The sequence below is a fragment of the Podarcis liolepis genome (genome assembly GCF_965112155.1).
Source record: "Podarcis liolepis genome assembly, chromosome: 17".
Lineage (NCBI taxonomy): Eukaryota > Metazoa > Chordata > Lepidosauria > Squamata > Lacertidae > Podarcis > Podarcis liolepis.
In genome coordinates, this window is record NC_139571.1 from 7,061,334 (window position 1) to 7,075,501 (window position 14,168).

Sequence of the window (14,168 nt, forward strand, 5' to 3'; positions counted from 1 at the left end):
GCTGACCATTGCCGTGCGTAATGCGTGCGCCCTGTCTGGCCGCGGCTCCCCCGGGGTTCAGCCCGGAGCCGTTCCTCGTCGTCCGCAGCTGGAGGCAGCGATGCTTCCGAATACCCGTTGCTGGAAGCCACCGGGGGCCTCTGGTGCGGATGGCCTGCTCGCAGGGTCCCCACCCTGGGCTCCCGGTTGGCCACGGGTGCTGGTTTGACCGGCAGGTTCTCAGGGGGCGGGCGGGGTCTACCTGGAAATGCCGGAGACTGAATCCGGGGGCTGTTGCGCGCGAAGCCCCGGGGCGAGGGCCCTTCCCCTCCCAGGATCCGCGCCGAGCCTGGCGCCGGCGAGGAGAGTGGCATCCGCGGGGCTGCCCTGGTTGCGCGTGGCGCGGGCGCCGGTTCGCTCTCCGCCCCGCGCCGCCCTTGGAGAATCCGGCGCCGGGGTTTGCAGTCGCCAGCTCCGCCCCGCCCCGCCCCTCCGGAGCCGCTCCGCTTTGTGCGGATTCGCGGGAAGATCCGGAGCCCCGCGGGCCGCCCCGGCACACTCCGGGCCACTCGGGAGCGACTTCGAGGGCGCTTTTCCTCCTCGGTGCGCGCTTCCCCCCACCCCGGATCTTTCATGCCGGCCCCGGCCTTCGCGGCGCCTCGCTTCCTCGCGCTGCCGCCGGGTCGCCTGCGCGCCGCCGAGGCGGACATGCACTTCTCCTTCAGCGAAGAGGACATTAAGCGGCACCGGCTGCTACCCAAGTCGGTGAGGTGGGTGCCTTGCTCGGGCACGGCGGGGGCTTGGCCCCGATCGCGGGGAGGGGGCGACTAAAGTTTTCCCCGTGAGTGGCGCGCACTCCAGGGACTTGCTCCAGCTCCCGAGCGATCCTCTAGTCGGGGAACAGGGGACATTTCCTGACCCTCCCTCGGGGTGGGGATCCTAGAAGTGTCCAAGAGTTGGGACCGCTTAGCGTGGAGTGGCAACCTCCCCTTAGCACACCCGTGGGATCGCGTGCTGTTTCTTGGCACCTCTGTAGCAAAGGGAAAGTTTCCTGGAGGGGTGTGACTCGGCCTCCTCTCTGGCGTTGCTGTGGACGGCGGAGGCGCATCTTTTGGGCTGGCACCCATGAACATTCCCAAGGGCAGCTGCAACCCCGCAGGCTCTCCAGCCTTGGCCCGAGGGTACCTGTCAGCTTCTCTGACGCTCTGGACAATATCGCCTCTCCGGATGACGCTCTTGCATTGTTTGTGTGATTCAGGAGTTGCACTCCTTGCCCTGGGTGCCTTATCTGTGGGTTGACTGTATTGTTTGTGGCACATTATTTCCAGTGATGTGGATCGCCGTGCTGGAAACGCAGTGTGATGAAGTGTGGGGCAAAGTGTATGAAATAAAAGGACTATCTTTTTTGGCCAGGTCAGAGGCATGGGCATAGCCAGGGGGGGCAGCTGCCCCCCACATCAAGTAAAACAATAGAAATGCTTAGCTAGCTGACCAGTCATATCGGTTCTCGGCCCCCCCATGAAAGTCCTGCCCCCCCAACAAAAATCCTGGCTATGCCCATGGTCAGAGGGGTTGCATGCATTGTAGTGCCCTCTGTTTTGGAGCTGCCATCCCATGCAGATCTTGCTGCTACCGTGTCTCCCTGCAAGAGCTTCAATCAGTTTCCATGTGCCCATTAGAAGGAAGGGGTTTGGGGACGGACACATCTGTCTGCGCTTGTGTCTGCTTCTGGTTTTGATCTTTCTCTGAGAGGTGCCACCCTTTTCCTGCACGCATTCTAGGCAGGAAATCTCCCGGCCAAGTGCAAAGGCGAAGGTCTGTCTGGCAGTGGCTGACATAAGGCACATTCAAGTCACATCTGCCACAGGCCAGTGGGCAGCAGCCCGGCTTACACCCTCCCCTCTCCAGCCACCCAGACGCTGCACGACCCCTCCCTGTCTCTCTTTGAGGCTTTGGGGAATGTGTGTACAAAGAGCCTTGTTTTTCCTTCGGGTCTCCTTTTCAGACAGTGCTGCTGCCTTGCGTAAAAGTTAGTTTGGGACTCCAGATAGTGCGTCACCGTTGGCATTAAGTGTCTGGTGCAACTTTTGCATCGGGTGGCTGCATGATACAGAACATCATGATAAAACAGCCCTTGTTTCAGGGGTCATGTGAGGGCAAAGGAAGGGATCAGAATTATTGTAGCTGCGTCTGCAGCTCTGCGGAACAGGCTGAAAGTTAAACGGCCAGGAAGGCGGTGGCAGCAGCAGCAGCAGGTTCCAATTGTGGTCCAGCGGATGAAAGAGCAGGATTCAAACCCCACCACAACCTTGGGCACCTTGGGTGGCCCTAGTCAAGTCATCTCCTAGCCTCAGTTCCCCATCTGCAAAAGGGAAATTCCGGGGGCTTTCCTCATACGGCTCACTAGGATACTATTTTCTTATCTTTATGCTGAACTGAGGCTCGCTTCTTTTATTCTTTCTCTTTGCAACTATCTTCATGGGCCAATAGGTATCCAAAGATTCTCAGGGGTGCCCCTGGAATGCAGGGAGAGTCGCCCTACAGGAGAACCTGCTAGCTTCTCCTGTCTTGTTTCTGGAGTGCAGTTAGTGGCGCTTTCAGCAAGATAATTATATCCTGGGAGAGGGACACCTTTGACGTTTTGATACCCAAAGTGGATGCCTAGCTTGCCTCTATGATTGGCTGTCCTGGCTTGCTGACTATTAGAGACTCCTATTAGACTGTTTTGGGCTCTCTCAGTGCCTAGCATGGTATCTGATGATGGGGTCTCTGTAGGCTTCATTATTGGTGCTGTGCTGCTGCTGCTGCTGCTGCTGCTACTGCCACCACCACAACAACACAGACTGCTATTAGAGTCATGGGAGAAGCTTGGGGAATCAAACCTCCAACCTCACCAAGTCCCAATCTTCTTCTTCTTAATTTTATTATTATTTGGTACTTGTATATTAGAAATATGTTCCAATGGAAAGTGTTCTGCGGCATCTAACAGGCTAATCAATATATTGCGGGTCTGTTAAAGAACTCACTTTGTTTGATGCAGCAGTAACAAGGAGATTCTCAGCAAGCAGGTATGCCTTCCAAGTATCTGGTGGTGGTCAGTTTCTATTTTTCAGGTAGAGATAGGGAGTGCAGGGCTTTATGATGACTTGAACTTTTCAAGGTAGCAAGACAAAAGTAATACTATAGGTCAGGGGTGTCCAAACTTTTTTCAAAGAGGGCTGTTGAGCTTTTTTTAGGATTGACGTTGTTGAAATCAACTGCCACAGGGGCCAGATTAAACTGACCCGTGCATCTTACGCACAATAACTTCCAGGGAGACCATGCCCCTTGTCTTTTGGAAAGAACAGTGTTGTGACACAATTTGTGTAGAGGCTGACTAATCGCTAGAACTTCGTCTTGAGAGAGATATTCTGGGTGCTCCCATTGTAACCAAGACTGTCTTTCTTTCCAGCAAAGGATTGCCTGTAACCTCCATGCTGTTAAACGCCCCCCCCCCAAAGGCTTGGGTTTCTTTTTGCATTGTGAAGCGTATTAATGCCCCCCATGTGATGGTAAAATAAATTCTATAAAGCCACAGTTCTCAGATTCACGTTCTGTAGGGAACAAGTCCCATTTCACTCCTGCATGGGACTGGATTCTCCGCAAGACTGTTCTACATAGGGAGCTTTAATGGAATTGTGTCTCCTCTGAATAATCTTTCTGAAATATGCCTCTGAATCTGGATCAAGTTGCTGCAGTCTCTTGTCCCTTTCCTTAACTGGCAGCTTTTCTTGGCAGCCACATAAGCAGTGTGGAGGGGAGTTGCCATTACTACATAGCATGCTCACTCTTGCCAGGACAGAAATGTCAAATGGGAAACCGGAGAAGAGTGGCTATATTTAAGCTCTGGGGAAGCGACCTGGTTTGGTACTGCTACATCCCAGTCCTCAGGGCTCCTCCGTTTCTCCAGCGGCTGGGTCAGGATCATGCTCTTGAGAGCCAAGTAATTTCTGCTGGCGTTTCTTTCTCCATGTTCTGCTCTGAGCAGATTGAGAGATACCTTGCCCAGGATTCCTGTTAGGTTGGAGCGCGTGTGAAAGGCTTGTTTGATGCCTTGCTGCAGATGTGGGGAAAGGCTTTTGGGTTGCTGCCCCCACTGACTCCTGCCTGACCTCTGGCGTAGGCGAGAGTGTGGGTCTCGACATCCAAGCCAGCTGAGATGGAGCCAAGATCCCACTTGGATTGTGCCCAAGAGTACTTATGACGCACTCAGCTGTGGCTGCTCAATTGCCTGTGGTATCCCATTAACAGGCAGGCCTGTAGGTAGAGATCTGGTGATGGTCAGGCCTCAGGGTACACTGCAAGTGTGCGGTGTGGACAGACATTGTAAGTCAGTGCAAAACCTAAGAACAATTAGAGTTAGCATAAGGATAAGCAGTAACTTTTAAGGGAGTTGCAAGTACAGTGGTACCTCAGGTTAAGTACCTAATTCGTTCCGGAGGTCCCTTCTTAACCTGAAACTGTTCTTAACCTGAAGCACCACTTTAGCTAATGGGGCCTTTTGCTGCCACTGGAGCACGATTTCTGTTCTCATCCTGAAGCAAAGTTCGTAACCCAAGGTACTATTTCTGGGTTAGCAGAGTCTGTAACCTGAAGTGTATGAAACCCGAGGTACCACTGTAGTGTGAGAGAGTCATCACCTCTTGTAGTCAACATACACCAACCTCTTCGGTCCCACTGTTGTCTCTGATCAAGTAGTAAGCCTGTTTACTGCAGCAAAAGTCAGAGAAGAAGAAGTAGAAGAGTTTGGATTTGATATCCCGCTTTATCACTACCCGAAGGAGTCTCAAAGCGGCTAACAATCTCCTTTCCCTTCCTCCGCCACAATAAACACTCTGTGAGGTGAGTAGGGCTGAGAGACTTCAAAGAAGTGTGACTGGCCCAAGGTCACCCAGCAGCTGCGTGTGGAGGAGTGGAGACGCGAACCCGGTTCCCCAGATTACGAGCCTACCACTCTTAACCACTATACCACACTGATAAGTATTCTTGCCATGAGCAGCAATTCATCTTTCAAGCCAGCCTCAGCTATGTTGAAACAGCTACAATCTCCATCCTTAAGTTTTTCGCTTGAGCAGACAGAACAGTGGAAAGTGGGGGGCAACTCACTGAGCAGTTGGGGAGAATTCTACCTATAGGATGTCATTTCCTTCTGTCTCCATAAGCAACAAGGTTAGAGACTTTTACTTTTGCGTTGGGGCTGATAGGAGGTGGACTCCAACAATACCTGGAGTGCTACAGGTTTCCCATCCCTGAATTAGACAACAGAGCAGTGAAGGTAAAATTCATCTTTACATGATAGGCTAGTTTATACACATGCTCTCAACACCCTCCTCGCTGTCCTCCAGCTAGACAAGCAAACAGCATTATTGGAGTTCAATGACATATTCAGCCAGGCAAAAGTACTCAAGAAGAATGCAAAACAGGGCAGGTGAGAGGTGTGCCCTGGGTAGAGTCGCAAAGGGCCGAGGGTCTGGCGGGTGGTATTCAGCTTCCAGGCCAGAGTTTTCCCCACACTAGCCTAGCTGTAATGGGTTCACTAGACCCCCAGTTGAAGACGAGCAGTTTAACTCAGAATAAGACAGTTTCGAAAGTGAGTGGCAGCGGGGAGGTATGCAGCTTGCCCTCCACATTGCAGCTTAAAATCTTAATCATGGAGTGAGCTCCCATTGCTCTGTCCCAGCTTTCAAACTTCTGCCCATCCATTCTTAATGATGAGCTAGAGATCTGTTATCTGGCGTCCGGTGCTGCAAGCTAGCTGTGGAAGTTAGACCTTGTAAATCCAGACTTCCTTTTGCAGCACACTTTCCAGGCTTTAAAGCTCCGTGTCCGAGCAGTTGTGGATTTTTTTTTGGGGGGGGGGGGTGTCCTAGCACTTTCCCCAGGAAAATCCACATTTGACTGTTAAATTGGAGCAAACAGCAATCTGCAGAAATCCCAATTGCAATTTGTTCCAATTCAGCAGTTAAATGCATGTTTTCTAGGGGAAAGTGCCGGGACAACGCACACATACACCCTGCCCTCTGACGTGGAGCTCCCAACCTGTGCTTTGAAACACAGCACAAAAGGAAGTTTGGATTAGCCCTAAGACACTTGTCTTGCATACACCAATGGTCTGTTTTGGGTCACAGGGAGAAGAATGTAGGGCCCTTTGACCGAGGAATCTCATTTCTTTCTTCTTTCAGCTCCACTTAGGGTTTTTCTTTCAGCCTGTCTTCTTTCAACAGACAGGATTGCTTCAAGCTTACTGATCAAACACAAAGGCTGAAAAGGAGCCAATATTCTATCTCTCTTTGGGTGGTTTTGCTCCAGCATTAGTTCCTTGTTATGTGTGAACTTTCCCCCTTTCTACATTGCAGTGACTTGGTTGCACTAGAGTCCTTTATTTCAATTCGAACAGACCTGTCTCCTGACCTGTTTGCCACACAGTTTCAATGGAGATTTGTCCTTTGGGTGCTGCTGCTTCTTTGGTGATCACTTGTAGCCGAGTAAAATTGTCTTCCATGAACATGGTCTTAGCAGTGAGTCCGTAAGTGACTGTGGAGGCCAGTTCTGTCTTTCCACAGTGGGGATATTAGTGTCCGGGCGGGAGTTGATCATGGTGAGGATTTGCCAAACATGCCTTCCTCTTAGCAAGTTTCTCCCTTTCGTCCTGAGTTCGGGCTTCTTCAAAGTCCATGACACCTTTGGTCAAGGCTGTTCTCCACTTGTAGCACTCTCAGCCTCATCTCCAGTCCTGCAAGGTCTCTTAAAACAGGACAATGGTTCTTCCCTTTAATTAACCCCAGGGGTGTTAATCTGTCTTAAACAGGAAGCCGGGCAGAAATCTGCCCAGAAGTATGGTTGCAGTCCATTTGGGAGTAGCTTTCTAGCCATCCCTTGGTGAGAGATTGTTTAGTTGCAAAGGATGTCCAGCACATGCATTGCATAGTGCTCATTAACTGGCATTTGAGCACCCGGCTGGGTGTAACAACAAGTGTGCAGTTTTGTCCATGCTCCTGGATATATGGGCTTCTGTTCAGCCAAGTATGTGTTCCACAAATCCAGCACCTATTGACCCATTTCGTGCATTGGCACGTATTCTTGACACAAGCATTATTCTAGTCTTAAATGCACACTCATTCACACTGACAGCAAGAAACATATTATTCTACCCAAGCCTTCAAAGGCCAGAATGTTGCCTTTGCTTTGTCTGTATACATTTACCTGACTTTTTCACCTGCCTTAATTGATGGTTTGCTGTTGGGGATGTTCTACGCGGGTGGCGTTGTGGGTTAAACCACTGAGCCTCTTGGGCTTGCTGATCAGAAGGTTGGCGGTTCGAATCCCCGCGACGGGGTGAGCTCCTGTTGCTTGGTCCCTGCTCCTGCCAACCTAGCAGTTCAAAAGCACGTCAAAGTGCAAGTAGATAAATAGGTACCACTCCGGCGGGAAGGTAAACGGCATTTCCGTGTGCTGCTCTGGTTCACCAGAAGCGGCTTAGTCATGCTGGCCACATGATCTGGAAGCTGTACGCCGGCTCCCTCGGCCAATAAAGCGAGATGAGCACCGCAACCCCAGAGTCGGCCATGACTGGACCTAATGGTCAGGGGTCCCTTTACCTTTATCTTTATGTTCTCTACAGGTAACTTTCTCTCTGAATTGCAGTGCCTTCAATGCTAGGGAGTTGTTTGTAATGGAAGCTGTTACTGTTCTGTCTGATTTTCATAGGAGATCTGCTTGCTGAACTATCAGCTCTCATTAGCACATTCTGAATCTCTGGACTGAGTGAGAAAGCAGAGTCCAGTTTGCATCACAAGGGAGTTCCCATGGGAGCCAGGAGTGGCACAACAGTGGAGGGACTTGGTTCCTTGATTGCTCTCTAAGGGAGAAGCAGGGCATCAGAGAACCTGTTTACCTCCACATTCATCTACTTGTGGCTCCAGCTCCAAAGCATTCTGCAAATATTGTCACATTGAGCCGCAACAGAAAAGTCAAGGAGAGTTGCCCACATTCTCAGTGAGTAAAATGAAAGAATGCTTAGCATTGCTATCACGCTTCTGCATATCCAAAGTACTTTATGTGCTCTTATATTGTCGTAAATCATAGAATCATAGAACTGTAGAGTTGGAAGGGACCCCAAGGGACATCTAGTCCAACCCCCCGCAATGCAGGAATCTCAGCTAAAGCATCCATGACAGATGGCCATCCAAACTCTGCTTTAAAACCTGCAGCGAAGGATTCTTAGTTGAGATCTCTTTTCTTGTAACTTGGTCATGGATTCAGGTCCTACCCTCCGGAGCAGGAAAAAAGAAGCTTGCTCCATCTTCTGTGTGACAGTTTTTGAAGATGGCTATCATACCCCCTCTCAGTCCCCTCTTTTCCAGGCTAAACGTACCCCACTCCTTCAACAGTTCCTCATAAGGCTTGGTTTCCAGGCCCTTGATCAGCTTGGTTGCCCTCCTCTGCACACATTCCAGCTTGTCAAGATCCTTCTTAAATTGTGACACCCAGAACTGGGCACAGAACTCCCAGTGGTCTGACCAACTGGTACTATTACTTCTCTTGATCTGGACTCTGGGCTCCTGTTGATGCAGTCTAGAATAGCGTTAGCTTTTTTGTTGTTGCTGCAACACACTGTTGACTCATTACAACAACCCTATAAGGTAGGCATGATGAGTAGGCTAACAAATTTATTGTTTTTGTTCTTCTTCTTCACCATACAGCAGATGAGAGCCCTGAGGTTTGGAGTGTAGTGGGCTTGCAGAGGGATACCTAGTGAGTTCATGGCAGAGGAGAAATTTGACTGATTTGTAGCTTAGTCTCTAAACAACGGGAAGATATTAAGAATGTGTGGGTGCTCTCCCTTAGGCTTTCCAGATGGTTATGAAATGTACCTTCCTTCAACCCTATTCATTATGACCGTGCTAACTTGTATTGATGGGAGTTATAGTCCAAAACATCTGAAGGGGACCAGGTTAGGGAAACTGGATTTAGGATAGTTTGTGACACTTTGAGAATGTGTTTCCGCCAGCTGTGCCTCCTCCTTTCCTTGATCACTAGGAGGCTTCTCCAAACCCACCCTTCTTGCCTGGCCAGCTGTACCAAGGTAACGTCCAACTTGGTGCCCTAACCTTAAATGAACTCTCTGGGTAAAGAGCTTCTGCACACCACAAACCTTCCAAAGGAATAACCACACCCAATACTAATTGGAAACAGAGGCAACAGCAGATTTTGCCAGCATGAGTCTCTGATTCGCTCAGCTTAGTGTTTCCAGCATGTGCCCTCCATAATAATTTTGGGGGGCCTGTGGGGAATATTTGCAAACTGGAGGAGCTGTACACCACAGCCAAGCACACGCAGCAACCTATTCTGCTGGCTGCTGCCTCCTAATTTTGGGAGGCGGGTAGGGTCACCCCACCCACAGATGCAACATTGCGATCCTTGCACTACACCCTCACATGCCTACAAACTTCTCAGGGGAACGTCTCACAAGCTGCCTGGCAGTGGTGTTTTTATAAAGGTGTGTGCATCCCAAGCAAACCAGGCCGATGAGGCCAGGATGCTACCCTTGAGTATAATGACCATATAAAGCCAAGTGGGAATGCTATTTAGCCGATAACACGGGCAACAACAAAAAGCCCACATTGACCCCGAAGGGGCATGTGGGGGATTGTGTAATATCCCTACATTGCGTGTGTGGTTTTATTTAATTTTTTAAATATAATTTACAACAATTATTCAATCATAATTTTAATATTTCAAACTCCGACATCCCTCCCTCCCTTTCTGTGGTTCTTTACATTTCTTTTCACCTTACTGCATACTCCAAATGATCGCAACATATTCTTTTATATATCCATTCCCATATATATCCCGTATATATTAAAAACTTCCCTAAACAGGATTGCCTTCAGATGTCTTCTAAAAGTCAGATAGTTGTTTATTTCCTTGACATCTGATGGGAGGGCGTTCCATAGGGCGGGTGCCACTACCGAGAAGGCCCTCTGCCTGGCTCCTTGTAACCTCACTTATCACAGGGAGGGAACCGCCAGAATGCCCTCAGGGCTGGACCTGTAGCCCATTAACTTCTATATCCATTCTTCTCTCATCAGAACTTCTTCTTCCTTCCATTTTTGGGCAAATAGCATTCTTGCAGCTGTGGTTGCAGCCCCTACATTACATGTGTAGCTTCCATCTGCAAACACCACACATTGCTAGCATAAGCTGGAGGCTGCATACATGGTAAGCTCTTTTAAAATGCTACCCTGCACATGGCCAGGGTAATATTTAAATAGTTCCTCTACCAAGTCCAGCTGTTGGCCCATATATGCCAATATAGTGGTACCTTGGTTCTCAAACTTAATCCGTTCCGGAAGTCCGTTCCTAAACCAAAGCGTTCCAAAACCAAGACGAGCTTTCCCATAGAAAGTAAGGCAAAATGGATTAATCTGTTCCAGACTTTTAAAAACAAACCCTAAAACAGTAATTTAACATGAATTTTACTATCTAACAAGACCATTGATCCATAAAATGAAAGCAATAAAGAATGTACTGCAGTCACACATCAGTCAATCAGGAGCTGAACTGGGTTCCACACAGTCACAAAAACAAAACAAAAAAGCTGCAAAAACAAAAATGCAAAATAAATAGCAAAAACAGACAGACCTTAGCGTAACACTCAAAACAGAAGTGTGGCACTCAAAACGCAAGCGTAACACTCAAAACAGAGCACGTTCAGCTTCTGAATAACGTCTGCAAACCAGAACACTTACTTCCAGGTTTGCAGTGTTTGGGTTCCAAGTTGTTTGAGTACCAAGGTGTTTGAGAACCAAGGTACCACTGTACTGTCTGCAAAATGACTGTTGACAGAGCTTCAGGATCTTAACGGGATCTTTCTTAGCCTTCCTACTTAAGATCCTGTTAAGTGGAGAAGCTGGGGAACCTTCCACTTGCAAAGCACTCTTTATACCTTAAGCCGGGGTGCCTCTGGCTTCCCTTCTCCCAAGCACACATGAACATATGAAGCACATCTTACATCGAGGATAACCATGGTCCATCCAGCCCATTTACTTTGAGGGCCCGCGGATCTCTCAGGGTCTTGGGAGTTCCTTCAACTCTGCTACCTGAGGTTCTGTTACCTGGAAATGCCAGGAGTTGAAGCTGGGATCTTATGCATGTGCTCCGCCAATGAGCCACAGCCTCCCCTCTCACATGGACACAACTGAAGTATTTTTTTATCATCAGACGTTAGGGCAAAGGAAGGTGTTTTCTTTCCTGTACTGTACTGTAACTTTTTAAAAGCCCAACTCTGAAACACATCTACTTGGATGTATGCTTTATTAATCTGTGGTTTGAGTTGCAGGTTTCAGCTTCAGTGTTATCCATGCTGGAAATAATTTCCATAGGACACAGTATGATTTACTCCAGTGTAATAATGCATAGGATTGAACTGTTGATTTCTAACAACAACAACAACAAAATTTATTTATACCCTGCCCTCCCCGGCCAGAGCTGGGCTCAGGGCAGCTAACATCAATAAAAGCACAGTAAAAACATAATGGGGGGGGGGCAATATAAAATACAGGTTAAAATGCAATTTAAAATGCAGCCTCATTTTAAAAGTAGCCAATAAATCAAGACCATATGGGGAGGGAAACATAAGCGGCAGACTGAGTCTAAACCGAAGGCCAGGCGGAACAGCTCTGTCTTGCAGGCCCTGCGGAAAGATGTCAATTCCCGCAGGGCCCTGGTCTCTTGTGACAGAGCGTTCCACCAAGTCAGGGCCAGTTCTGAAAAGGCCCTGGCCCTAGTTGAGACCAATCTAACCACCTTGCGACCTGGGACCTCCAAAAAGTTGCCATTTGTGGACCTTAAGGTCCTCCACAGGGCATACCAGGAGAGGCGGTCCCATAGGTACCTGGGTCCTAGGACGCTGTTTATCTACAGAGGCGAACAAGATAGTGAAGCATACACCATACGCATACAGTTCCCTGTGGACATTCTTCAGGATTCACATTTCTGTTGTTTATTATCAGCAGCATATGATATTGAAATATGGAAGAGGGTAAACGGCTGGAAACATATAAATGAGAAACTGGGGAAAGTAGGGAATGTTGAAGCAAAACACAAGCAGATATTTTCTTCCTAATCCCTAACATTTTTCACCTGGGCACAGCACTCTTCCCCAATTCCCCTTTTCTGCTTCTCTGATTGCCAAGCAAGGTTCGTTAGCAATCTGTCCAAACAATCATTTTAAATTTAAGAATGTTTGCCGATTATTTGATTTATAAAATTTATAAACTGCTTTTCACCTCAATGTGATCCCAGAGTAGTGTCCAACACAAAAATAACAGTGAAGTCAAAAATAGGTCAAAATAGCAGCAGTAGTGCACAGAGACCTAAAACCCCAAAGAAAAATGAATCAAACCACTCAGAGCCTTGGAGAAATATTGTGCTTTGATTAAGCCCATCAGTGATGTCTTTGTCATGAGTGTTTCCAGGGGGAAGGAGTGTCACTGTTGGCACAACTATGACTTGAGAAAGCCCTGTTCAGTCCAGAGTCGCCATGCATCAAGTGGCATTTCCCAGTGGTGGAAGAGGAAGAGCCCCCTCAGCTAATCTGACTGTTGGGGCTGACAGTCCATCAAGTACCTAGTTTGGGCCTTGTTCAGGGGGTTGTTAATAACAGACCTATAGTTTAGAAAGAGACGCAGGTGGAGCTGTGGGTTAAACCACTGAGCCTAGGGCTTGCTGATCAGAAGGTTGGCGGTTCGAATCCCCGCGACGGGGTGAGCTCCCGTTGCTTGGTCCCTGCTCCTGCCCACCTAGCAGTTCGAAAGCACGTCAAAGTGCAGGTAGATAAATAGGTACCGCTCCGGCGGGAAGGTAAACGGCATTTGTGTGAGCTGCTCTGGTTTGCCAGAAGTGGCTTAGTCTTGCTGTCCACATGACCCGGAAGCTGTCTGCGGAAAAATGTCGGCTCCCTCGGCCAGTAAAGCGAGATGAGCGCCGCAACCCCAGAGTCATCCGCGGCTGTACCTAAAGGTCAGGGGTACCTTTACCTTTACCTTTAGCCAGTTTAGATCCTGCAAAATAGGTGTTATATGTCATCACACTGAAGCAGCAGGCAATCTGTATACCTGAAGGAGCGTCTCCACCCCCATCGTTCAGCCCGGACACTGAGATCCAGCGCCGAGGGCCTTCTGGCGGTTCCCTCATTGCGAAAAGTGAGGCTACAGGGAACCAGACAGAGGGCCTTCTCGGTAGTGGCGCCTGCCCTGTGGAACGCCCTCCCATCAGATGTCAAAGAGATAAATAATTACCTGACATTCAGAAGACATCTTCAGGCAGCCCTGTTCAGGGAAGTTTTTAATATGTAACGCTGTACTGTTTTTAACACTGATTGGGAGCCGCCCAGAGTGGCTGGGGAAACTCAGCCAGATGGGCGGGGTATAAATAAATTATTATTATTATTATTATTATTATTATTATTATTATTATTAATCTGGTAGCAGCATCTTTTCCTAGATCATCTTCAAGGGTAGCCCACGTTGAGTACATTGCAGTAATCAAGGCGGGAGGTGAATAGAGTTTTTTAAAAAATAAATAAATAAATTTTCAGACACAAAAGAATGAAAAAATTATTTTCCAAGTCAGTGTTGGCCATGGCTGAGGTGTGAAACCCACATGTCCTCAGCACCAGAAGAGAAAAATGCAATGTCTCCTGGGTGTGATGTGTGCCTTGCACACTTCTGTACAGTGTAGTGTCAGAAAATGCTTCCTCAGTCTCATCCACCTGGTAACCTGTTGTCATTGGTGTGACACTTGCTTGCCAGTGTAAGTTATTGCCCTTTCCCCCTCATCTGTCTGTGCACTGATAAGGCCCCCATCACCTTCTTTGCTCTTACGTTGACATGGTGTCTCCTTAGTCTTATCTGCTTCCATTTCCTCCCCTGTGGGAATGACGTAGGCAGCTCTAGGCATCTGCGCCTTAGCACTCTCCGAGAGGAATTTCTGACTTAAGTCGGCAACAAAAGCGCGTACTCACAACAGCCGTGTGTGTGTGTGTGTGTGTGTGTGTGTGTTTCAGCAGAAATCCCTTGCGTAGTGTGTCTCCTCCGTTTGCTGCCAAAAGGTTAAAGCAAACAGTTCGAAACAGAAGAAAAGTGCTC

The 14,168-nt window shown here is 48.6% G+C and overlaps 1 protein-coding gene and 1 long non-coding RNA gene across 7 annotated transcripts in view; both read left to right on the top strand.

The window, feature by feature from the left end:
• The window catches only part of PDE4A (phosphodiesterase 4A), a 384,429-nt gene that overhangs the window by 292,705 nt on the left and 77,556 nt on the right, over positions 1–14,168 (top strand). The window contains exon 1 of one of the 6 annotated variants that reach the window (XM_083482987.1): positions 450–749. The exons of the other annotated variants lie outside the window; for them this stretch is intronic. Within the exon in view, the coding sequence (XP_083339113.1) occupies positions 613–749 (137 nt within the window). The 5' untranslated portion in view covers positions 450–612. Of the gene's footprint in view, positions 1–449; positions 750–14,168 lie in introns of those variants that run through there. 6 annotated transcript variants of the gene reach the window in all.
• Positions 5,995–12,344, top strand: LOC310697051. The gene is made up of 2 exons (XR_014520907.1): positions 5,995–10,686; positions 10,725–12,344. It is a non-coding gene; the product is annotated as an uncharacterized lncRNA (long non-coding RNA).